Below are 26,150 nucleotides of genomic sequence, written 5' to 3' on the forward strand. Positions count from 1 at the left end.
GGGTTCCTGAGTAGCTGGCGGAACTTGATAGTCACTGCGTGACATTATACTTCTACAGAGATTGTGACTTTCACAAATTTTCCAGGTGAGCAACCTCCTTGTGTGTAAAATCCGATTTACTTGTGTGATACCCTATTTGCGCCTTTCTTTCTTTCCAATTTCTGAAATACACAACTGTATAGTGGCCAGGGTAATTCAAATAGGGGTAGATGTGCAGTACCCAGCCATAGCCACTACACAGTTGATGGAGCTGTGCTCTGCTGCTCTCCAACTACCGTAATTACATGTGGCAGCCGCCAACATTAGTAACAGCTGATTGTGGGGGTGCCTTGTGTCGCACCCTCACCAATCGGCTATTGATGAACTATCTTTTTGATAGGTCATCAATTTAAAAGTATTACACAATCCCTTCAATATTATAGAATTTTAAAACATTGCTATACAAATTGTAGTACAATTCAATTATCAACTGATTAAGAGAGAGTAGACCTCAAACAGTAACAAAGAGATTATAAGGTTAAGCTACCACATATTGCTTTATCAGTTTTTCACCTCTTTGTTGAACCCGCCTTCTTCATAGGTTCATGTTTCCCTGTACCGGTCACCAATAATTTCTAGTTACATGTTCAAGGGAAAAGGGAAAGTCAGACTGTCTTTTTTATCTAATGCCACTCTTCTGCAAGGAGAGCTTCTACCTTTCAAAGTGTACAGATGGTTTCCAAGGAGCTTGAACCCAACTACTTGGCCAAGTGTTTGTAGTAGTTATATTCCAAGAGAGGAGTTAACTTGTAACATCCCAGTCAGCTCTCTCCAGCCCATTGATTTTTTTGCAGCAGTTAGCTGCTCACCTCCCTCCCCCTTCATCTCAGCTCCTGGCAGGGCTCACCAGTCCTGTAGAATTACCGTATTTTTCGGACTATAAGACGCACCGGACCATAAGATGCACCCTGGTTTTAGAGGAGGAAAATGGGAAAATAAAATTTTAAGCAAAAAATATGGTCATGACACACTTATGGGGCGAGGATCTGCTGCTGACACTGTTATGGGGCAATGTCCTGCTCATATACTCCCCAGCCTGCTCATATACTCCCCAGCCTGCTATATACCCTCATCCTGTTCATATACTCTCTATGCTGCTCATAATATACCCCTATCCTGCTATATACCCTCATCCTGCTCATATACTCCCCATGCTGCTATATACCCTCATCCTGCACATATACTCCCCATGCTGCTCATATACTCCCCATGCTGCTATATACCCTCATCCTGCTCATATGCTCCCCATGCTGCTATATACCTCATCCTGCTCATATACTCCCCATGCTGCTCATAATATACCCTAATCCTGCTATATACCCTCATGCTGCTCATATACTCCCCATGCAGCTCATATACTCCCCATGCTGCTATATACCCTCATCCTGCTCATATACTCCCCATGTTGCTCATAATATACCCCTATCCTGCTATATGCCCTCATCCTGGTGTATGGCCGCATCCTGTGGCACATAAAAAAAATAAACGTTCATACTCACCTTACCTCCAAGGAAGAGTGCAGTCCTGCACTACCCGTATATGCTTGTTACACCTGGGCTCTCTGGAGGGGAAGGAATACAGCACCAGTCGTCCTTGGTAAAAACCGGATCAGCGTGCAGGTCCAAATAGAAACAGTCGGTTCCAATCATCCATAAAGAAGAAGAATAAGACCGCACCAATGCTGATATCTTTTTCCGGAGAATCTTTATTCCATACACAAAGTTAAAAGGTGTGTAGTAGTAGGCAGGTGGAGAAGACCTGGATGCGGCCCCTCACTGCGGACGACGGCCGTTTCGCCTGTGATTAGGCTTCGTCGGGTCCACATGTGGGGTAAGATCAACCCTCCCTAAATAGGATAGTGCATCCAGGTGACCTCCCCACACATTTAAAAAAATATGTAAATCAAGTGTATAATACAATAAAAGGTACTATGTATACATACTTAACGTACCATTTAAAAACAAACATTGTGAATAATCCAGAATCGGACGATGTTACAGAGATGTCAATAATCATAATTTTCACAAAAAATGAATTTATACAAGGCTCATATATGCAATAATAATTATCAATTATTACAACTCATCTATATTTAATTTCATTTTTCTGGGATATCTTTTGTATATTATATTGATAATAATCCCGTTAATCATAGAACCTATATACTCATTTTACCATGCCATTTTTTGTGAAAAATTTTTTTTTATTTATTTATTTACAAAAAGACTGATAAGTCATTGCGGTCATTCATTCCCAATGCTCCCTGTGCTCCATATTTTATGATTAACTTTGCCTCTATTTGCAACAACAGTTTGTGATGGTCCCCTCCTTGCAATGGGAGGGACACTCTTTCCAAACCGGCAAAATTCAGGACATCAGGGCAGCTATTATGTGATTCACGTACATGTGCTATCAATCTTGGGGATCCTTTTCCTGTCAGGATTGAATTATAGTGTTCCTTAAATCGGACATATAGGCATCTGATGGTTTTTCCTATATAAAACCTCCCACAGGGACACACTATTGCATAGACTACAAATTTTGTCTTGCACGATATAAATTGGTTGACATAGTGTGTATGTGCACCAATTTTTACGGACTTGCCAGTCAAACGCAGATTGCAAAACCTGCATTGGCCACATTTAAAGTTGCCATTCGGAGACAATTTCTCCAACCATGTATTTTTGCTGGTTAATCTGTTTTTTACTAGCAAGTCCCTCAAATTGTGACATCTTCTATATGAAACTAATGGTTTGGAAATAGTCATGTTTTTCAATTCCGGGTCCCTTTCCAGGATGTGCCAATTCTCATTGAGCGTTTTTTTTATAATGTCAAACATGGGTCCAAATTTGAAACTAAAGGTGAACCTATTGCTAATGTTCTTTTCTTTTTTCTTTTTCATTTTCACCCTTCCTGATTCGCCTGTTGGACAGAGACAGTAATCCTCGTTTTTGGTTTTTCTATATGCTGCTTCAATGATATTATCGGGATAACCCCGTAACCCCGGGTGAAAATGAAAAAGAAAAAAGAAAAGAACATTAGCAATAGGTTCACCTTTAGTTTCAAATTTGGACCCATGTTTGACATTATAAAAAAAACGCTCAATGAGAATTGGCACATCCTGGAAAGGGACCCGGAATTGAAAAACATGACTATTTCCAAACCATTAGTTTCATATAGAAGATGTCACAATTTGAGGGACTTGCTAGTAAAAAACAGATTAACCAGCAAAAATACATGGTTGGAGAAATTGTCTCCGAATGGCAACTTTAAATGTGGCCAATGCAGGTTTTGCAATCTGCGTTTGACTGGCAAGTCCGTAAAAATTGGTGCACATACACACTATGTCAACCAATTTATATCGTGCAAGACAAAATTTGTAGTCTATGCAATAGTGTGTCCCTGTGGGAGGTTTTATATAGGAAAAACCATCAGATGCCTATATGTCCGATTTCAGGAACACTATAATTCAATCCTGACAGGAAAAGGATCCCCAAGATTGATAGCACATGTACGTGAATCACATAATAGCTGCCCTGATGTCCTGAATTTTGCCGGTTTGGAAAGAGTGTCCCTCCCATTGCAAGGAGGGGACCATCACAAACTGTTGTTGCAAATAGAGGCAAAGTTAATCATAAAATATGGATCACAGGGAGCATTGGGAATGAATGACCGCAATGACTTATCAGTCTTTTTGTAAATAAATAAATAAAAAAAAATTTTTCACAAAAAAATGGCATGGTAAAATGAGTATATAGGTTCTATGATTAACGGGATTATTATCAATATAATATACAAAAGATATCCCAGAAAAATGAAATTAAATATAGATGAGTTGTAATAATTGATAATTATTATTGCATATATGAGCCTTGTATAAATTCATTTTTTGTGAAAATTATGATTATTGACATCTCTGTAACATCGTCCGATTCTGGATTATTCACAATGTTTGTTTTTAAATGGTACGTTAAGTAGGTATACATAGTACCTTTTATTGTATTATACACTTGATTTACATATTTTTTTAAATGTGTGGGGAGGTCACCTGGATGCACTATCCTATTTAGGGAGGGTTGATCTTACTCCACATGTGGACCCGACGAAGCCTAATCACAGGCGAAACGGCCGTCGTCCGCAGTGAGGGGCCGCATCCAGGTCTTCTCCACCTGCCTACTACTACACACCTTTTAACTTTGTGTATGGAATAAAGATTCTCCGGAAAAAGATATCAGCATTGGTGCGGTCTTACTCACCTTACCTCACCTCACTCCCTGCAGCACCGCTCCGTTTACCGTCTATGACAGCGGCAGCGCCGCTGAGTGGAGCCGTCCCCGTTCCCCTGCAGCATCGCGATGTCCTCTGGTGGTCTGTGCCGACAACAGCGTGTGGACACGTGCGCACAGCGATGACATCATCGCTGTGCGCGCCGCTAGTCTCCAGCAAGTCAGCTGACTGGCACAGACAGGAGATCGCGTTGCTGCAGGGGAACGGTGAGTAATGTGTACTGATTCACTGCCCCCCGCACTGATGATGATGCACGGGGGGCAGTGAATACAGCCGCACATGATCACTCCAGGATGCAATTGCCAGGGATGATCATGCGGGCCGGCCGTTTATCCCTGCCCATCACCCCGCCCACCTGTAGCGCCGGGTTCAGCGCTGAGAGATGGGCGGGAGGATGGGCGTGCATATTAAATGAGCGCGCCCATGTGGTCACGGCAGGCTGCTACAGCCTGCTCGTGCCCCCGATGACCCGCTCAACAGCAGCACCCTCATTCCCCGCAGCCACAGTCAGACCATAAGACGCACCCCCCACTTTCCCCCAACATTTGTGGGAAAAAAAGTGCGTCTTATGGTCCGAAAAATACGGTACAATCTCTGTCACTCAGCATCCTCAGTTTCCAGAGCAGTTCTTCTAATCACTGCTCTCACTTTCCTGAGCCCTGTGCTTGTTCAAAGGCCTTGCTATCTCTATATGTAAATATAATGATATTAGTGTAGACTCAGAAGAAACACTGAAAGACTGGTAATGTGTAGTAGAATTTAGTTACTCACCAGAATTTTAATTCAAGGAGGAGCACCCGCCCTCCAAGCAGAAGAGTTAAAGAGACAGTAAGGAGACTGCATAGCTCTGAGCTGCTAAAGAGACAACTTGAGAATACTCTTTAAAGACTACAGATACTTTTGCATGAAAGAAAACTAATATGTTTCTAACTTTCTGTGCTAAATAAAGTTGAACTTATCTGATTTTTTGCATCCACATTCCTTCTCACGAAAACACCTCATAGCTGTATTTTTTACTGTTCCATGCACAAATTTTCTCTGGGGGTGTTTCCCAGCTCTGGTCACATGGAATCTTGATTTCTCATAACTAGCACAGGCAGTTCTACCCCTGCCTTCTCCTCTTTCATAAGTTGTTTTACATAATCTCGCTCACAAAGGTATAAGATCTGTTTGTTATCCTCTGCCTTATCCCTCACCATTTATCACTGTTGACATAATCACACTGTGGTGTTCTACGCTGTAAAGAAATTTGTGTCTAAGGGTGGTGTCACACACAGCGACGACGACAACGACGTCGCTGCTACGTCACCATTTTCTGTGACGTTGCAGCGATGTCCCGTCGCTGTCGCTGTGTGTGACATCCAGCAATGACCTGGCCCTTGCTGTGAGGTCGCCGGTCGTTGCTGAATGTCCAGCTTCATTTTTTGGTCGTCGCTCTCCCGCTGTGACGCAAAAATCGCTGTATGTGACAGCGAGAGAGCGACGTAATGAAGCGAGCAGGGAGCAGGAGCCGGCGTCTGGCAGCTGCGGTAAGCTGTAACCAGTGTAAACATCGGGTAACCAAGGGAAGACCTTTCCCTGGTTACCCGATATTTACCTTCGTTACCAGCGTCCGCCGCTCTCGCTGCCAGTGCCGGCTCCCTGCTCTCTGCACATGTAGCTGCAGTACACATCGGGTAATTATCCCGATGCGTACTGTAGCTAGGAGTGCAGGGAGCCAGCGCTAAGCAGTGTGCGCGGCTCCCTGCTCTCTGCACATGTAGCACAGCGACGCGTGTCGTTATGATCGCTGCTGCTTCTGCTGTGTTTGACAGCTAAGCAGCGATCATAACAGCGACTTACAAGCTCGCTGTTGCGTCACAGAAAATGGTGACGTAACAGCGACGTCGTTGTCGCTATGTGTGAACCCAGCTTAAGGGGTACTTCTCACATAGCGACATCGCTAGCGAGATCGCTGCTGAGTCACGGTTTTTGTGACGCACCAGTGACCTCATTAGCGATCTCGCGGTGTGTGACACTAAGCAGCGAACTGGCCCCTGCTGTGAAATCGCTGATCGTTACACACAGAGCTGGTTCATTTTTTGGTAGTTGCTCTCCCGCTGTGAAGCACACATCGCTGTGTTTCACAGCGAGAGAGCAACGATCTGAATGTGCAGGGAGCAGGGAGCCGGCGTCTGGAAGCTGCGGATGCTGGTAACCAAGGTACACATCGGGTAATCAAGCGAAGCGCTTTGCTAGCTTACCAGATATTTACCTTGGTTACTAGCGTACACCGCTCTCCGGCTGCCAGTGCTGGCTCCCTTCTCTCTGCACACGTAGCCAGAGTACACATCGGGTAACTAAGCCAAGCGCTTCGCTTAGTAACCCGATATGTACCCTGGCTACGAGTGCAGGGAGCCAGCGCTAAGCTGTGTGCGCTGGTAACCAGGATAAATATCGGGTAACCAAGCAAAGCATTTTGCTTAGTTACCCGATATTTACCTTGGTTACCAAGCGCAGCATCGTTTCCACGAGTTGCTGCTGGCTGGTGGCTGGTCACTGGTTGCTGGTGAGATCTGCCTGATTGACAGCTCACCAGCGACCATGTAGCGACGCACCAGCGATCCTGACCAGGTCAGAACGCTGGTGGGATCGCTGGAGCATCGCTTAAGTGTGACGGTACCCTAATGGTCCACATGGAAAAATTGCAACATACACTATTCTGGTCCATGGTCTAGGTCAGGGGTGGGCAATTAATTTTCCCGAGGGGCCACATAAGAGACCGTGACTAGTGTGGAGGGCCAAACCAATAGGCTGAAATTAATTCTGCTCAATATTAATATTAAAATATTAATTATATTAATAATAATTGTATCACTTAATATTGAGCATAATTAAGTATGCTGACATCCCCCTATATACTGTATGAGCCTGCAGCCAGCTCCCTACATACAGTATGAGCTCCCACATAGCCCCTATATACAGTATGAGGCCCCCACATAGCTTCCTATATACCATATGATCTCACAAACAGACCCCCCTATGCAGTATGAGCCCTCACGTAGCCCCTCTATTTACAGTTTTAGAACACACATGGCCCCTCTATATACAGTATGAGACCCAACACAGCCTCCTAAATGCAGTATGAGCCCCACACAAACTCCTAAATACAACATGAGCCCCACATAATTTAAGTAGAGTCACAGGTCTGTGCTCACTACTGGCTTGCAGCCCAGCACAAGGGCTGATGGGAAGTGTAGTCAGACGGAAGCAGAGGAATTGGAACAGGAAGTGATGGCTGTGGGAACAGAGTTGATGGAAGGACACAGGAAGCATAGCAAAAATGTATAAAACATGACGAAACTTGATAGAAAAGGAATATGAAGATCTTTAGGGCCATTATCCTTAAGCATTTATGGCAAAACCAGTAACTAAGATAGAGTAGTGGACAACCTCTTTAAATATGAGTGAAAAACACACTGAGCATTTGTATCTGTCTATGTTTGTCTCAAAAAGGCACATTTTATACCATTTTCATGCATAAACTTGTAACCCCCAGGCAGAGTTGCTCAACACTTCAGAATGTGATTGTAGATGTATATCTCAATCAGACATATATTTCATTTTTTGGGTCATATATGGAAAAACTACCTTTTTTCAATTTTGCTAGATACAATTTTGATTCATTTGTCACTATCTACAATTCGTGTTTTTTTAATGTGTTCTTTTCACAAACCCATTGACTTGAATGGGTGAGTTTGATCCACAAATCGAATAAAAAACAGATTTGTCTTCTTTTTGGTAGATAGCCTTAAGGCCGCTTTACACGCTGCGATATCGGTACCGATATCGCTAGCGTGGGTACCCGCCCCCATCTGTTGTGCGACACGGGCAAATCGCTGCCCGTGCCGCACAACATCGCTCAGACCTGTCACACATACTTACCTGCCCGGCGACGTCGCTGTGACCGGCGAACCGCCTCCTTTCTAAGGGGGCGGTTCATTCAGCGTCACAGCTGCGTCACTGAACCGCTGCCCAATAGAAGCGGAGGGGCGGAGATGAGCGGGACGTAACATTCCACCCACCTCCTTCCTTCCGCATAGCGGCCGGGAGGCAGGTAAGGAGAGCTTCCTCGTTCCTGTGGCATCACACGGAGCGATGTGTGCTGCCGCAGGAACGAGGAACAACTTCGTTACTGCTGCAGTAACGATATTTGAGAATGCAGCCGGATGTGCGTCACCAATTCCGTGACCCCAACGACTTAGCATTAGCGATGTCGTAGCGTGTAAAGCCCCCTTTACGCCTTACCCTGTGTTAACACTCGCATTTGGAAGTTTAATTAGTTTGTTTTAGGAATTGTAATCATTGATAATTAAGAGGACCGTCTGGGTTCAGTTTTGTGTCTCAGAATGAAAAAGTTCTGAATGATGCGTTTTTCGTACAGTTCTAAAAACTCATAAAAAATAAATTTCGCCATTTATGTAGTACTATATTATACTTGAGAAGAAGAAGAATGCTATTTAGGTTGAGAGAAAAGAGAATTTTGTTTACTTACCGTAAATTCTTTTTCTTATAGTTCCGTATTGGGAGACCCAGACATTGGGTGTATAGCTTCTGCCTCCGGAGGACACACAAAGTACTACACTAAAAAGTGTAGCTCCTCCCTCTGAGCATATACACCCCCTCGATAACCAGATCTAGCCAGTTTAGTGCAAAAGCTGAAGGAGAATAGCCACCCACAAGTAAAGACAGAGCAAGAACCGGAAGAACCGGAGACTCTGTCCACGACAACAGCCGGTGATAACACGCGGAACAAGAAACTGCCAACAGGCAACAGGGAGGGTGCTGGGTCTCCCAATACGGAACTATAAGAAAAAGAATTTATGGTAAGTAAACAAAATTCTCTTTTTCTTTATCGTTCCTATGGGAGACCCAGACATTGGGACGTCTCAAAGCAGTCCATGGGTGGGAATAAACAGAAAAACTGAGAAGTAGGCAAAGCCTAACTTCACAAATGGGCGACAGCCACCTGAAGGATGCGTCTGCCCAAGCTCGCATCTGCCGAAGCATGAGCATGCACTTGGTAGTGCTTTGAAAAGGTATGCAGGCTAGTCCAGGTGGCAGCCTGACAGACTTGCTGAGCCGTGGCCTGGTCCCTGAAAGCCCAAGAGGCACCGACAGCTCTGGTCGAGTGTGCCTTGATCCCCGGCGGGGGAGGCACCTGAGTACACTGGTAGGCATCGGAAATGGCCGACCTAATCCAATGAGCTAAGGTCGGCTTAGAAGCCGAGAGGCCCTTACGCCGACCTGTGGTTAGCACAAAAAGAGAGGTGCACCGCCTAAGAACAGCGGTGCGAGACACATAGAGCCGGAGCGCCCGCACCAGATCCAGAGTATGCAACGCTTTTTCAAAGCGATGAACAGGAGCCGGACAAAAGGAAGGCAGGGAAATGTCCTAGTTAAGGTGGAAAGGAGAAACCTCCTTAGGGAGAAAGTCCGGAGTCGGACGGAGAACCACCTTGTCTTGATGAAAAACCAAAAAAGGTGACTCCGAAGAGAGCGCAGCCAAATCAGAGACTCTCCTGAGGGAAGTTATGGCCACTAGAAAGACCACTTTCTGTGAAAGACGAAACAAAGAAACCTCCCTAAGAGGAGGCTCAAAGGGGGGTTTCTGCAAGGCCGTGAAGACCAAATTGAGGTCCCAGGGATCCAAGGGCCGCCGGTAAGGCGGAATGATGTGAGACGCGCCATGCATGAAGGTGCGGACCTGAGCCAGCCGGGCGATACGCCGCTGGAACAGCACTGACAGAGCCGAGACTTGTCCCTTGAGGGAATTGAGGGATAGTCCTAGCTGCAGACCGGACTGTAGAAAGGAAAGAAGGGTCGGCAAGGAAAAAGGCCAAGGAGCATGGCCGGAAGAGCGACACCAGGACAGGAAAATTCTCCAGGTCCTGTGATAGATTTTGGCCGAGGAAGACTTCCGAGCCCGAGTCATAGTGGAGATGACTTCAGGAGGAATACCAGAAGCCGTCAAGATCCAGGACTCAAGAGCCACGCTGTCAATCTGAGAGCCGCATAATTCTGGCGGAAAAACGGACCTTATGAGAGAAGGTCTGGACGGTCCGGAAGATGCCACTGCACCTCTACGGACAGATGGAGCAGGTCTGGGTACCAAGCTCGCCTGGGCCAGTCCGGAGCAATGAGGATGACCCGACGGCCCTCCATTCTGATCTTGCGCAGAACTCTGGGCAAGAGAGCTAGAGGGTGAAACACGTAGGACAGACGAAACTGGGACCAATCTTGAACCAGAGCGTCCGCTGCAAAGGCCTGAGGATCGTGGGAGCGAGCCACGTAAACCGGAACCTTGTTGTTGTGCTGGGATGCCATTAGATCCACTTCCGGAGTGCCCCACTTGCGGCAGATTGACTGAAACACTGCCGGATGCAGGGACCACTCGCCACTGTCCACGGTTTGACGGCTGAGATAATCTGCTTCCCAGTTTTCCACGCCTGGGATGTGGACTGCGGATATGGTGAACTTGGAGTCCTCCGTCCATTGAAGGATGCGTTGAACCTCCAACATTGCCAGGCGGCTGCGTGTCCCGCCTTGGCGATTGATGTAGGCAACCGCTGTCGCGTTGTCTGACTGGAGTCGGACGTGCTTGCCCGCCAACAGGTGGTGAAAGGCTAGGAGAGCTAGAAGCACAGCTCTGGTTTCCAGCACATTGATCGAGAGGGCTCACTCGGACGGAGTCCAAGTGCCCTGCGCTCGGTGGTGGAGACATACCGCTCCCCAGCCGGATAGCCTGGCATCCGTGGTGAGGATCACCCAGGACGGGGCCAGGAAAGAGCGCCCCTGAGACAGAGAGAGGGGCCGAAGCCACCACTGAAGGGAGCTCCTGGTCTGTGGCGACAGAGCCACTAGCCTGTGCAAGGAGGAAGTCCGCTTGTCCCAACAGCGGAGAATGTCCAGCTGCAGAGGACGCAGATGGAACTGGGCAAAGGGAACAGCCTCCATTGACGCCACCATCTGACCCAGCACCTGCATTAGGTGCCTGATGGAATGACGGCGGGGCCTCAGCAGAGAGCGCACCGCCAGATGGAGGGACTGCTGTTTGACTAAGGGCAGCTTCACAAGTGCCGGCAGAGTCTCGAACTGCATCCCTAGGTACGTGAGCCTCTGGGTCGGAGAGTGGATTTGGGCAGATTGACAAGCCACCCGAATTGGGCTAGAGTGGCGAGAGTGAGCGAGACACTCCGCTGACAGTCTGCGCTGGATGAAGCCTTGACTAGAAGGTCGTCCAGGTAAGGAATCACTGCCAACCCCTGGGAGGTGCAGAACCGCAACCACTGCTGCCATGACCTTGGTGAAAACTCGAGGGGCCGTGGCTAACCCGAAGGGGAGAGCCACGAATTGGAAATTTTCCTCTCCGATTGCAAAACGTAGCCAACGCTGGTGTGAAACTGCAATTGGCACATGCAGATAGGCATCTCTGATGTCGATGGATGCCAGGAAATCTCCTTGGGTCATTGAGGCAATGACTGATCGCAGAGACTCCATGCGAAAATGCCGCACCTGAACATGCTTGTTGAGAAGCTTGAGATCCAGGATGGGCCGGAAGGAACCGTCCTTTTTGGGGACTAGGAAGAGATTTGAGTAGAAACCTCTGAACCGTTCCCGGGCGGGAACCGGTACAATTACTCCGTTGGCCTGCAAGGATGCCACGGCCTGAGAGAAGGCGGCGGCCTTGGAGCAGGGGGGAGTTGACAGAAAAAATCTGTTTGGCTGTCTGGAAGAGAATTCTATCCTGTAGCCGTGGGAGATGATATCCCGCACCCACTGATCGGAGACGTGTTGAAACCACACGACGCCAAAGTGGGAGAGCCTGCCACCGACTAAGGACGTTGCTGGCGCGGCCAGATAGTCAAGAGAAGGCTGCCTTAGTGGCAGCAGCTCCTGCGGTCTTCTGTGGACGCGCCTTTGTGCGCCAGTTGGATTTTTGGTCCTTGGCTGAGTTAGTGGACGAGGCCGAGGGCTTAGAGGATGACCAGTTGGATGAACGAAAGGAACGAAACCTCGACTGGTTCCTACCCTGGGCAGGTTTCCTGGTTTTAGTTTGTGGCATGGAAGTACTCTTCCCGCCAGTAGCTTCCTTAATAATTTCATCCAGTTGTTCACCGAATAGCCTGGATCCAGCAAAAGGGAGCCCAGCAAGGAACTTCTTTGAAGAAGCATCTGCCTTCCACTCTCGAAGCCACAAGATCCTGCGGATAGCGAGGGAATTAGCCGAAGCCACCGCAGTGCGGTGAGAAGCCTCCAGCATGGCAGACATGGCATAGGATGAAAAAGCTGAAGCTTGGGAAGTTAAGGCAACCATTTCGGGCATAGATTCCCTGGTGAGGGAATGCATCTCCTCTAGAGAAGCAGAGATGGCTTTGAGAGCCCACACTGCTGCAAAAGATGGGGAGAACGAGGCCCCTGCCGCCTCATATACAGATTTGGCCAGAAGGTCAACCTGGCGGTCAGTGGAATCCTTAAGAGAGGTGCCATCAGCCACTGATACAACGGTCCGGGCTGAGAGTCTAGACACCGGAGGGTCTACCTTTGGTGAATGAGCCCACTCCTTGACCACCTCAGGTGGAAAGGGAAAACGGTCATCAGAACCACGCTTTGGGAAGCGTTTGTCAGGACAGGCCCTAGGCTTGGTCACAGCGGCCTGAAAACTGGAGTGGTTAAAGAACACACTCCTTGTCCTCTTAGGCAAACTGGTGCTTTTCTGCCAGAGAGGGTTGCTCCTCTGATACTGGCGGATTGAGGTCCAGTACAGAATTAATGGACGCAATCAAATCACTAACATCTGAGTCACTTTCGGACAGATCAATGGGGCACACGGAGGTAGCCTCCGAGCCCCCAGTAAAGGCATCCTCCTCGTCCTGCGAGTCAGATCTTGAATCAGAGCCGTGGGACGAGGAAGGAGAGGGGACCCTGCGTCTCCTTTTAGGAGGACGGGGTCTGGGACCAGATAATGAATCCTCTGTGAGCTCCGCTGAGAGAGCCCTAGCAGCAGAGGCACCCTGTGAAGGGGGCTGATGCATGTTCAGCAAAGTCCGGGACAGCTGTCCCATGGAGTCGGCAAAAGACTGGGAGATTGACCTAGAGAAGGATTCTACCCAAGCCGGGGGTTCAGCTACAGGAGCCGGAGCAGCCGGAGAGACCACTGGGGGGGCGATTCCAGGCTGAGGCATTGTCAGGGCAGAGCAGGCATCACAATGTGGATATGTGCTCGGTTCAGGCAGCACGAGCTTACATGCAGTGCATACTGAATATAGCTTTGGAGCCTTGCTCCTCGTGTGAGACATGCTGCTGAAGTGGGGGCTCTTGCCAGAGTGACCCCCAGAGAGTATATACGGAGACCCACAACCAGAGGTTGTGGCTTTCCAGACCGCTGGAGCGGTGTTGTGTGCCCTCCAGATCTCAAAGCCCGGACCCCCAAGCACCTCAGCAGGGATGCTGCAGCCAGTGCTGATTGCAGAAAAAACGCTGATAAAATGGCGCCGGAGCGAGGAGAGGGGGCGGGGCCAACCCTGAGAGCGGGATCTGGAGGGCCAAAGAGACTTACAGGGGAGGAGACATGTACTCAGTGAGGAGTGTCTCTCCCCTGTGCAGAACGGCTGCTGGGTGGAGCCACACTGTCCCTCTGCATGAATGACATGCGAGGGCAGTGAAACAGAAAGTAGGCCTCCGGCGAAGCCGGGGCCTAAATTTGAGCGGTGCGGCCGGCGCGCAGGCATCATCGGCGCGGTTCTCAGGCGACAGCCAGAGAACCCGCCGGAAATGTCACAAAAAACACTCAGCACACTCTCCTCACATAATAAAAGTACAGGGACCCCTAGAACATAAACGTCTCAGGTACTTAGCTTGCTGAGACGCAGGGCCATGTCCCTGGGGATGAGTGCTCCGTCCAGCAGGATCCTGAAGGGCTGTGGATGGAGACCGGTCTCCTGCAAAGCATGGAGAACCGTGCTGGCTCCCACTTCAAGCCAGAGCCCGAGGGATGGTGAAGGAGCGCGGCATGTAAGGCTCCAGCCTTGGAATCAACCTTAACAACACCGCCGACACAGTGGGGTGAGAAGGGACATGCCGGGGGTCCAGGCTTGGACCCGCTTTTCTTCAAAATCTTTCCAAAAATGAAAAATCAGATGAGAATGCATGTGTGGATGTATGCCTCCTGAACACAAAGCAATGAACTGGCTAGATCTGGTTATCCAGGGGGTGTATATGCTCAGAGGGAGGAGCTACACTTTTTAGTGTAGTACTTTGTGTGTCCTCCGGAGGCAGAAGCTATACACCCAATGTATGGGTCTCCCATAGGAACGATAAAGAAATACTTTTGTTCATAACAGTGCATTTTTTGACTGACTGGTAATGTTTCTGCCTTCCACATCTGGGGTGCCGAGGTCAAAGCCTCTGCAATGACAAGCTCCAAAAATATATTTAAAAACATAAACTTAGTGCAATGACTTTTGCTAGACAGGACTATGGCTACAGAAGTATCTCATCTGCAGCAGGTAAAAATAGTGCTATGACTGCAGAATAAAAACCTCCATACACCATGTAAAAAAAAAAAAGCACTAAATCTTCAAGTGTAAAATCCACCTAAAAAAGCCATGTGAACATACCCTAAACATTCCACATATGCTACAATCAATAACTGAATAGAATCTGTGACTTATCTACATTTAGTAGTTGTTACTCACCTGTTCGGTTATCTATAGGTATCTCCTCTTTACACCACTCATCACCCCTCACATATGTCTCTGTAGTATTAATATGGGTCAGATCTTCACCCTGAAACAAATATTGTAAAAGTCACAGACAAATGGAGAAGTCATGACCACTGAGGAAGGATTCTACGGTCGTGATGGTTAGTATACCCAACTTAACCTAATAAATAACACACCGACTGCATGCGACTTGGTTAAACAAATTGGCCACAGCAGCCTTTATTACCTATTATTAACATTCTAACACAAGGGGGCGCCGTCCAACGGGCGACCCCAAACAAATAATAGGTAACACATAAATAATAACTGTACATGTAACCCCATGTAGGCCCGGTCCAGAAACCACTTCCTCCACCAATATCCCTGGCCGCAACACTCCGACCCAGAGATGAGGCATTAATCACCCCACGGATTAATACCCCCCAAACCTTGCAGAACCCCGTGCCTGCAATTTACCGGAACCCGGAGACACCATACCAAGACAGTGCCTCTCAGTCCAGCCACCAATCCCTTACAACCGCCTCTGGACCAGACCTACCCCCGCTGCTGCGACAGAACATACGACTCTTTTTAACCTGTATTCCTTTTTTTTTTTTTTTTTTCTAAACTGCAACATTCCATTTTCTCATTTTTTATTTTTTTTTTAAAAAAAAACAGCCAAAACGAACTCGCAAAACACAAGGGCGGGTGGGCGGGAGTCCTTTGCTGTCCGGAGTCACAAGGAAGGTAAGACCCCTCCCCTATAGCTTATATACTAGCCCCCTCCCCACCCTACAGTGACCCTATTCCACCAATCCCCTATAAGGGCCCATAATGCCCTTTAATTCACTTTATTAACCCCTCACTCCCTCCCTTCCCTCTGGTCATGTCGCCCCTCCCCCCTATGGGGTCCATGGCTTTCTTGACCACTGAGGAAGGATTTTCCGGTCGTGATGGTTAGTATACCCAACTTAACCTAATAAATAACACACCGACTGCATGCGACTTGGTTAAACAAATTGGCCACAGCAGCCTTTATTACCTATTATTAACATTCTAACACAAGGGGGTGCCGTCCAACGGGCGACCCCAAACAAATAATAGGTAACACATAAATAATAACTGTACATGTAACCCCATGTAGGCCCGGTCCAGAAACCACTTCCTCCACCAATATCCCTGGCCGCAACACTCCGACCCAGAGATGAGGTATTAATCACCCCATGGATTAATACCCCCCAAACTTTGCAGAACCCCGTGCCTGCAATTTACCGGAACCCGGAGACACCATACCAAGACAGTGCCTCTCAGTCCAGCCCCCAATCCCTTACAACCGCCTCTGGACCAGACCTACCCTCGCCACAGGACAGGACACGTGACACCTTACGTGGCCTGGACCCGCCACACACCCAAGGCTTGCTCCACCATCATGCAAACCCAAGGCCCATAGATCAGAACCAATCTCATTAAGGTGAACCCCATCTCCCCTCCGAAACTGCCACTTCGGCGACTCCAGATCCGCATGTCGCACTACAATACCGCCGTTTCTCCGCACGAAACGCGCAACCACCCTGTTCACTTGAGCCCGGGCGCGATTAAGCTTCTCAACTGACCGTGCCCCCCTCCACACCAATCTGGTCACAATATCAGACCATACCACTATCAAACCCGGATACTTGGTCCATAAACGCAATAGATCCATCTTGATGTCCCTGATCAAATCACGTGATGCCCGCGCTCCCAAGTCATGTCCCCCCCACGTGCAAAACCAACACGTTCGGAGGTCTATCCACCCTGCAATAGTATTCAAACTCCGGCACGACCCTGCTCCATTCCATGCCCCGCACACCGATCCACTTGACCAACGCCAGCGATCTGTCCACACCCAACTGCCGACCATTCGGGCGAGCGTCGGCCTGACGGGCCCCCCAGAACACGAAGGAGTGCCCCAGAATCCATATCAGGCAGATTCCTACAACCAAAGAAACAACTTTAATAAACAAAAACCCCACCAACTCCAATTTGCAGCAAGGAACCCCAACAAAGCCACAACCAACAACTCTATAAAGCCCTCACTGGGACAACAACTGTGGGCGCACATAACCCCGAAAACGATAAGACTCCCACCAACCGATTTGTCTCACCATGTCATCACCCAGGCCCCAACGAGAAGCCTCCACAGCCGCCCCGATCCTGAAGGAATGAGACCCGTAATCTCCCGGGCATTCCCCCGCACAGCGCAAACAACTCCTCAGTACGGCCACAAACTGGTAACGAGACAACCAAGTCCCATCCACGTGCCGTAACAGCAGGCCCGGAAGACCGCCCCGCAGGCCGCAAAACTTCCTCACCATCTGCACAGGGCACAACTCATCCCCTTGCACCGCGTACATCACAATCAACCTGCCTCGACCCACCTGGTCTGTTTTGGACCGCCTAAGCTGACACTCTACTCTGCGTCCCACCACTGCCACATCCTCGGACATCAGAGCCCTTAACCTGGAAGGGCTCACCAACGCCCCAAAAAAGGTTAACACAAAAGCCGTTTCAAAAGCACCCTCTCATAAACTGAGACACAAATTTCCCGCAAACCATCCACCAATCGCCGTAACAAAACCAAAGAAATGGGCCGCCTAGTGTCCCGCTCCTTCGCCCCTTTACGAAAACCCTTCAAGGCCTGCCGCACCCGAAATCCCGCGACACGCCCCACTCACCCCTGACCTTCAACCAAAAGGCCACAGCCGCCACCCTAAGGCGGGCTTTGCACACTACGACATCGCAGGTGCGATGTCGGTGGGGTCAAATCGAAAGTGACGCACGTCCGGCGTCACTTGCGATGTCGTAGTGTGTAAATCCTAGATGATACGATGAACGAGCGCAAAATCGTCGTCATCGTATCATCGCTGCAGCCTCCGACATTTCCATAATGCCGGGGGAGCGACAGGTACGATGTAGTTCCTCGTTCCTGCGGCCGCACACATCGCTGTGTATGAAGCCGCAGGAGCGAGGAACTTCACCTTACCTGCCTCCCGGCTGCAATGAGAAGGACGGAGGTGGGCGGGATGTTTACATCCTGCTCATCTCCGCCCCTCCACTTCAATTGGCCGCCTGCCGTGTGACGTCACTGTGACGCCGCACGACCCGCCCCCTAAGGAAGGAGGCGGGTCGCCGGCCAGAGGGACGTCGCACGGCAGGTATGTGCGTGTAAAGCTGCCGTAGCGATAATAATCGCTACGGCAGCTTTCACTAGATATCGCACGTGCGACGGGGGCGGGACTATCGCTGCAGCATCGGTAACACATTGTTACCGATGTTGCAACGTGCAAAGCCCGCCTAAGTATCATTGCTGATGCTGATTTCCCAGCCCTGAAATCCTCGCTCACCAATGCCAGTAGCGCCAACAAGTAATTTGCTCGCCCGTCACCAAACATAACTCCCAGCATCTCCTGCCACTCAACCCACACTTTAGCATAACGGCACCAAGTCACCTCGGTCACTGAATTCCTAATTAAACCCGCAATCAATGCCTCACCAGGCTCCACAAGTCCTCTGGACACACCGCTCCGATCTCGTCCGCCCCCGGCATTAACTCCCGAAACCTGTGGAACTGAAAACAAGATAAAGCGTCCGCCACCCCGTTATCATCCCCCGCCACATGTTTTGCAACCACATGAATGTTCCACAGTAAACACTTGAGCACCAAATGCCGCAGATAAGCCACTACCGGTCCGGACTTTGCTGACAAGCTGTTTATCGCATGCACAACCGCCTGATTATCGCAGTGATAGCACACTTTACGTCCCGAAAATTGCGACCCCCACAACTCCACCGCCACCACGATCGGAAATAACTAAAGCAAGGCCAGATTCCTTACCAGACCAACCTGCCGCCATTCCTCAGGCCACCTCCCAACGTACCAATGTCCCAGAAAAAGGGCGACGAAACCCGCCGTCCCGGCCGTGTCCCTGTACAGTTCCAGCGCACCATTGGGCACCACCTTCTTCAACCACAAGGCTCGGCCGTTAAAACGTTGCAAGAAAAAAAAACATCCCAAACCAGAAAATCCTCCTTGATCTCCCGCGTGACCCGCACAAAGTGCGCTGGGGACCGTACGCCTGCCATAGCTGCAGCCAAACTCCTGGCGAACACCCGCCCCATTGGCATAATCCTGCACGCAAAGTTCAACTTCCCGAGCAAAGACTGCACCACCTTCAGCCGCACTTTCCGTGCTGCCAGCATTGCTGCTACCGCGCACCACAAGTCCACCATCTTCCCCTCCGGCAGCCTGCATTCCATAGCCAAAGAGTCAATCTCAATCCCCAAGAACCGCATAACCGGCGCCGGCCCCTCCGTTTTATCCTGTGCCAAAGGGATCCCAAAGCTATCCGCCATTCTCTGTAAGGTGAACAACGAGCCAGCGCAAACCATGGATCCCGCCGGACCGACACAAAGAAAATCATCTAGATAGTGGATAATGGAGGACAAGCCAGACACGTCCCGCACCACCAACTCAACAAAGGAACTAAACGCCTCAAAATACGAACAAGAAATTGAACAGCCCATAGGCAAACAACGATCAACATAAACTTATCACCCCACCAGCAACCCAGAAGGTGCTGGCTCTCCGGATGCACCGGCAGCAAACGAAACGCCGATTCTACATCCACCTTTGCCATCAATGCACCGCGTCCCGCCGCCCGTACCAAGTCCAGCGCTTTGTCAAACGAGACGTAGTACACTGCCGACAATTCTGGCGCGATGCCATCATTCACTGACGACCCCTCCGGAAATGAAAGATGATGGATGAGCCGAAATTTATTCGGCTCCTTCTTTGGCACCACCCCCAACAGGGACACCACCAGATTACTGCACGGCGGGCTCTCAAATGGACCCCCCATCCTGCCCAACTCAACCTCTTTCCCCAACTTCCCACCCACAACCATAGGGTGGTCCCTTGCCGACCGTAAATTACGACAAACCGGAGGCAATGCCTCAACCGCCGACGGAATCTGAAAACCGTATAAAAACCAAACCGCAAAAGTGACGCTGCTGCCCCGTCCGGATACCTATTTAAAAACGGCGCCATCGCCCCTATTTTCACCGGCGTCCTCCCTTTTACCAAACCCGTCCCCAGCCTTGCCTTTCCCTTTTTTAAAACATTTGGAAAAAACTATGTCCCCCCCCGCAGCCGGAGCACTCATGCTCGAACCTGCATGCTGCACCAAATTTGCACTGGCCGTCGTTAACTTGCTAGCACAATCCCTTTTTCTGGGTACCCGAGGGCCCGGCTCCCGTTCCCCCGGCGCCGCCACGAAAGGGCTGGCTCGGGGCCGCCATTAAACGCATCCATAAGGAAATGTCCTTATGGTCCCACCGCATGCCGGGCCGCAACGCCTTCCGCTGCCTAAACTGCTCATCATACCGCAGCCATGACAAGCCCCCGTACGTGCGATACGCCTCCCCAATTGCATCCAGATAACCAAACAGAGCCGAGCAGTGCTCCGGCTCCTTTTCCCCTATTACACTTGCCAAAATTGCGAACGCCTGCAGCCAATTGGAAAAGGAACGAGGAATGAGCCTATAACGGCGTTTTTCTTCCTCTTCCCTTTCCTTCTTGGAGTCGCTCGGCTTCACCCTGTCCAGATTAAATTTTTCCAGGGGTAGCAGGGAAAATATCTCCACATACTCCCCCTTCCAAATCTTGTCCCTCACCTCTTTCTTGAGATGAGCCCCTAACGGTCCCTCAAAGCACACGTAAACTTGGCCCTATCATCCAAACGCACCACCTCATCCTCCTTTTCCTTCTCCTTTTCTACCGCTGTTTTACCCGCGGGGTCCACTACTCCACCAACCGCACCCGTCCCTACCGACGCCGCCTCGCTGCTGACCGACGCTGCGCCATCCACCGCCGACCCGTCCAGGCCGCTGCTGCCGCCGGCGCGCGCGCTAAACCCTGCAACAAGCCCAGCAACTGACTAAGCAATGCTGACCCCCCCCTGGCGCTGCCGTGCCCGCAGCCACCTCCCCAAAACCAGCACCCCACGCCGCAAGCAATGCCGAATCCACGGCTAGCTCACCCGACCGTGGCGCAGAAATGGAAATCGGTACCGCGACGTCCTCTGCCATCTGCTCGTCAGATTCGTCCCCCGACCTGAGGGCTCCCTCTTCTTCCTCGCTGTAGTCGTCCTCCACCGTTCCAGCTCCAGAGGACGCAGCCGATGCATCCCCTCCACCACGGCCGCCCTCCTGGGCCGCCACGTGGGCACTGGCGGTGGGCATCCTTCTCTTCCTATGCGGCGACAGCCCGCGAGACTGTCCTGTCCCCCGGGCCGCCGCTGACCGAATCCTCTTCCTGGAGGAGCCTTTCCCCGAGCTCAGGGGGCTCCCCACCGTCGCCTCCAGCCCTCCAGGGGCCCCAACCGTGGCATCCCGCTGGGTCCTCCCCCGCTCGGGGGAGACCGCTGCTGCCGGGCGCAGTACTGATGACCTGAGGGACCTGGCGGGAACCGCAGGGCTCCTGCCGTCCCCCCCGCTCCCCGCAGCCTCACAGGTATCCGGGTGCCGCCTGCACACACCGGTCCCCCCGCTGGCTGCCTGCGCCCGGCCCCCCCGCCGCCCACGGGGGGTACTGCTGGCCTCATTCGACTGCTGGGCCCGCTCCCAGTTGGAAGCTGCCGCAGGGCCGTGTCCCACCGCAGGGTGCCCGTCACCAGGAGCAGGCCCCAGGCTGGGCACGCCCCCTCTCGAAGTCTCCGATCTCCGCTGGGCAGGCCCCCGGTCCCGGGCTGCCGCTGGCCTGTTAAATTGAGCTCGAGGCCTGGGACCGGAAGTAGGCCCCAGGCCGGGCCCGCCTCTGTCCAGGCCGCCGCTGGCCTCAGATCGTCGCCGCGCTCGCTCCCGGCCGGGAGACGCCACTGGGCTCCTCACTCCAGCCCGAGGCCCGACATCAGAAGAAGGCCCCGGGCTGGCCACGCCCCCTTTGCGGCCGCCGCGGCCTCGCCGGAGATTCCTCCCTGCGGCCGGGGCAGACGTTGGAAGCAGCCGCTGCCCGCCCCGCCGCGGAGGGTCCCGAGGGGGGCTCTCACTGGGCCTCCTTGCCCCCCCTGCGCCCGGGGAATACCTGATGGGGGGGCCTGGAACGCCGCCCGCGGCCGAGGGGGGGACAAGGGGCAGGTGCCGACGGGGAAACCCAGGCAGCCCTGAAGTGGGACTGCCCTGCCTGGGCCCCGTGCACCGCCATCGCTGCTCGGATCATCCTGTCCAGTTCCTGGAGGTCCGCCATGCCGCTGGTCAGTTGGTCAGGTCGGAATCCTTTGCTGTCCGGAGTCACAAGGAAGGTAAGACCCCTCCCCTATAGCTTATATACTAGCCCCCTCCCCACCCTACAGTGACCCTATTCCACCAAACCCCTATAAGGGCCCATAATGCCCTTTAATTCACTTTATTAACCCCTCACTCCCTCCCTTCCCTCTGGTCATGTCGCCCCTCCCCCCTATGGGGTCCATGGCTTTCTCATCTATGATCAGCTCTAATCCTGCCATCACCACCATTCTCTTCACACAAGTATAAAACATATAATACTGGTGGATAAAACAAGACTGAACACAAAACCTTCACAGCCGTCTACACATAATAGGGGAGATTTCATGACACCTTCTCTCCATCTACCTGATGATCCTGAGGAACATCGGGATCTTCTTGTTTACAGTCCTGTGGAAGAAGAGGACGGGGACATCTCTCTGGTATTGTCCTCTCACTGGATAGACCTGGAGGAAACACAGAGGGGCTGAATTCATTCTTTACATACAGATAATTATAGGCCGTGTGTATTTAGTTCTATTACCTGGTGATGTGAGGGACTGGGGAACCTCCATCATGATGTCCTTGTACAGATCTTTGTGTTCTTCTAAATACTCCCACTCCTCCATGGAGAAATAGATGGCGACATCCTGACACCTTACAAGAACCTGACACATACAATGATACTGTCATCTCCTGATTCCTTCATAGCGTTACTGTATAATGTCCCAGTATTCCCAGCAGTGTCACCTCTCCAGTCAGCAGCTCAATCATCTTGTAGGTGAGTTCTAGGATCTTCTGGTCATTGATGTCCTCATGTATCAGGGGGTGAGGTGGAGGCCTCGTGATTGGGCTCAGTGGTCCTCCCCATCCCTCAGACACAGGGGCCTGACAGCGTTCACTAGAGGTCTTCTTCACTACTGTGTAATCCTGGTTATGGAGAGACACATTAATAAATCTCACTACAGACATTTCCAGAGTCCTCACCTCTCCAGTTCTGTCCATCTGTTATTTCCATAGATAAGAATGATGTAATGTGACGTCATCAGAATCTCTCACCTCTCCAGTAAGCCGGAAGAGAATCTCTAGGGTGAGGTGTAATATCCTCTCCGCCATCTTGTCTCTGTCTCTATCCATCCTTGATGGGTCAATCAGGTTAATTTTCTTATGTAGAAGATCTCCAATGAGAGGATCCGATCTTGTAGGGACCTGAATAGGGAGAAGATGACGATGTAACATCAGAAAGATCCCATGTAAGAAATCTCCATAGCTGTTACCGGCTTCACATGATCACTACATCCAGTCGTGTCCCCGTCCTGCCCCCGGTATAACACACAATCCAATTATAGTCACAGACAGAGATTTATCACATACTGCATTTCTCCCAAATAAGACAGGGACTTACAATATTTTTTGATCCGAAAGACGGGCTAGGCCTAAATTTCATGGGATGTCTTATTTTTCCATGAACAACAATCTACATTTATTCTTGAACAAAAAAAAAATAACATATAATCCAATATAACAATATTCCCTAGACATAATAGAATATGGCTGAGAGCATGTTTGTCAAAATGGCTGTATGGTCCTCTAAAATTTTAGACAAGTATAGTCTGGGAATAAACTGAAAGAGGAAATAAACCTGAGTGTGACTACAAATTGGAGTACTATATTCTCATATTAAAAATGCAAAAGGCATTATTGATACAATTTCAACATGAAATCACAATATATAATAAAATACATTGAGAGGCAGTAAATCAAGGAGAACTCCAGAAAACACCTATCTATATATATAATTGCCTTATTCTGTCTGTCTGTCTATCTGTCTGTCTTGCTCCAAAATTGTGTCCTTACGGTGACACAAAGCGGATTGGCCGCTGGCCTCGCCATGGCCCCGCCCCCCCGCACGGATTGATCGCTCGCCCTGGCTCCCCCCCCACACGGATTGGCCGGCCGCTCGCACAGGCTCCGCCCCCCACACGGATTGGCCTCTCGCCCCGGCACCCTGCACGTATTGGCAACTCGGCCACGCCCCGCCCCCCCACGCAATGCACGCTCGCTCTGGCCCCGCCCCCCGCACGCATCCCCCGAACTGACACGGAGACACGACTCCCAGGTGAGTACTGTACCCCCGGGAGCCCACACCAGCATACGCCGCCAACCCAGCCGACACAAACCCTCGCATTGCTGGGGTTTGCCGCCGTATGCTGGTGTGGGCTCCCGTGCGAGTGGGGGACGGGATGCGCTGGTAACCATGGTAGCATAGTTACCAGCGCATCAAGGTCCTGCAGCGGCGGAACATCCACACACACCCACACACACATCAGATCACACTCACTCTCACACACACCTTACACACACATCAGATCACACTCACTCTCACACACACCTCACACACACATCAGATCGCATCCACACACTCACAGCATCCGGAGATATCGCTTGCTTCTCGGCCGCGATACTGTGCTGTGAGCTTCCAGGACCTGCCGGAGGATCACATGGCCGGAAGCATGTGGTATCTCCGGATGTTGTGAGTATGAGCGCGTATGTGCAATATCGTCAATGTGTGTGTGTGTGTGTGAGTGTATGCGATCGGGTGTGTGTGAGTGTATGCGATCGGGTGTGTGTGAGTGTATGCGATCGGGTGTGTGTGAGTGTATGCGATCGGGTGGGTGTGAGTGTATGCGATCGGGTGGGTGTGTGTGTGTGTGTGAGTGTATGCGATCGGATCTGTGAGTGTCGGCAGAGGAGCACGGCGTGCTGGAGGAGGCTGGGAGGAGAGAGCCTGATCCTGGGGAAGGCTGGGAGGGGGAGGCTGATGTTGGGGGAGGCTGGGAGAATGTAGGCTGATGCTGGGGGAGGCTGATGCTGGGGGTGGCTGGGATGAGAGAGGCTGATGCTGGGGGAGGCTGGAAGGAGAGAGGCTGATACTGGTGGAGGCTGATGCTGGGGGTGGCTGGGATGAGAGAGGCTGATGCTGGGGGAGGCTGGAAGGAGAGAGGCTGATGCTGGGGGAGGCTGATGCTGGAGGAGGCTGGGAGGAGAGAGGCTGATGCTGGGGGAGGCTGATGCTGGGGGTGGCTGGGATGAGAGAGGCTGATGCTGGGGGAGGCTGATGCTGGGGGAGGCTGGAAGGAAAGAGGCTGATGCTGGGGGAGGCTGATGCTGGGGGAGGCTGGGAGGGGGAGGCTGGGAGGAGAGAGGCTGATGCTGGGGGAGGCTGATGCTGGGGGAGGCTGGAAGGAGAGCGGCTGATGCTGGGGGAGGCTGATGCTGGGGGAGGCTGGGAGGGGGAGGCTGGGAGGGGGAGGCTGGGAGGGGGAGGCTGATGCTAGGGGAGGCTGGGAGGAGAGAGGCTGATGCTGGAGGAGGCTGGGAGGAGAGAGGCTGATGCTGGGGGAGGCTGGGAGGAGAGAGGCTGATGCTGGGGGAGGCTGGGAGGAGAGAGGCTGATGCTGGGGGAGGCTGGGAGGCGGAGGCTGATGCTGGGGGAGGCTGGGAGGCGGAGGCTGATGCTGGGGGAGGCTGGGAGGCGGAGGCTGATGCTGGGGGAGGCTGGAAGGAGAGAGGCTGATGCTGGGGGAGGCTGATGCTGGGGGAGGCTGATGCTGGGGGAGGCTGGGAGGAGAGAGGCTGATGCTGGGGGAGGCTGATGCTGGGGGAGGCTGGAAGGAGAGAGGCTGATGCTGGGGGAGGCTGATGCTGGGGGAGGCTGGAAGGAGAGAGGCTGATGCTGGGGGAGGCTGATTCTGAGGGAGGCTGGGAGGTGGAGGCTGATGC

General features: G+C 51.3%; 1 protein-coding gene across 1 annotated transcript in view; it reads right to left on the reverse strand.

The window, feature by feature from the left end:
- Positions 1-26,150, reverse strand: part of LOC142312063 (uncharacterized) — a 95,978-nt gene that overhangs the window by 62,551 nt on the left and 7,277 nt on the right. Inside the window, exons 6-10 of the mRNA XM_075350943.1 lie at positions 23,427-23,576; positions 23,118-23,297; positions 22,912-23,035; positions 22,737-22,834; positions 15,063-15,153 (exon numbers count right to left, since the gene is read on the reverse strand). Coding sequence (XP_075207058.1) covers positions 15,063-15,153; positions 22,737-22,834; positions 22,912-23,035; positions 23,118-23,297; positions 23,427-23,576 — 643 coding nt within the window. The remainder of the gene's footprint in view (positions 1-15,062; positions 15,154-22,736; positions 22,835-22,911; positions 23,036-23,117; positions 23,298-23,426; positions 23,577-26,150) is intronic.

The sequence above is a fragment of the Anomaloglossus baeobatrachus genome, chromosome 5, assembly GCF_048569485.1.
Source record: "Anomaloglossus baeobatrachus isolate aAnoBae1 chromosome 5, aAnoBae1.hap1, whole genome shotgun sequence".
Classification (NCBI taxonomy): domain Eukaryota; kingdom Metazoa; phylum Chordata; class Amphibia; order Anura; family Aromobatidae; genus Anomaloglossus; species Anomaloglossus baeobatrachus.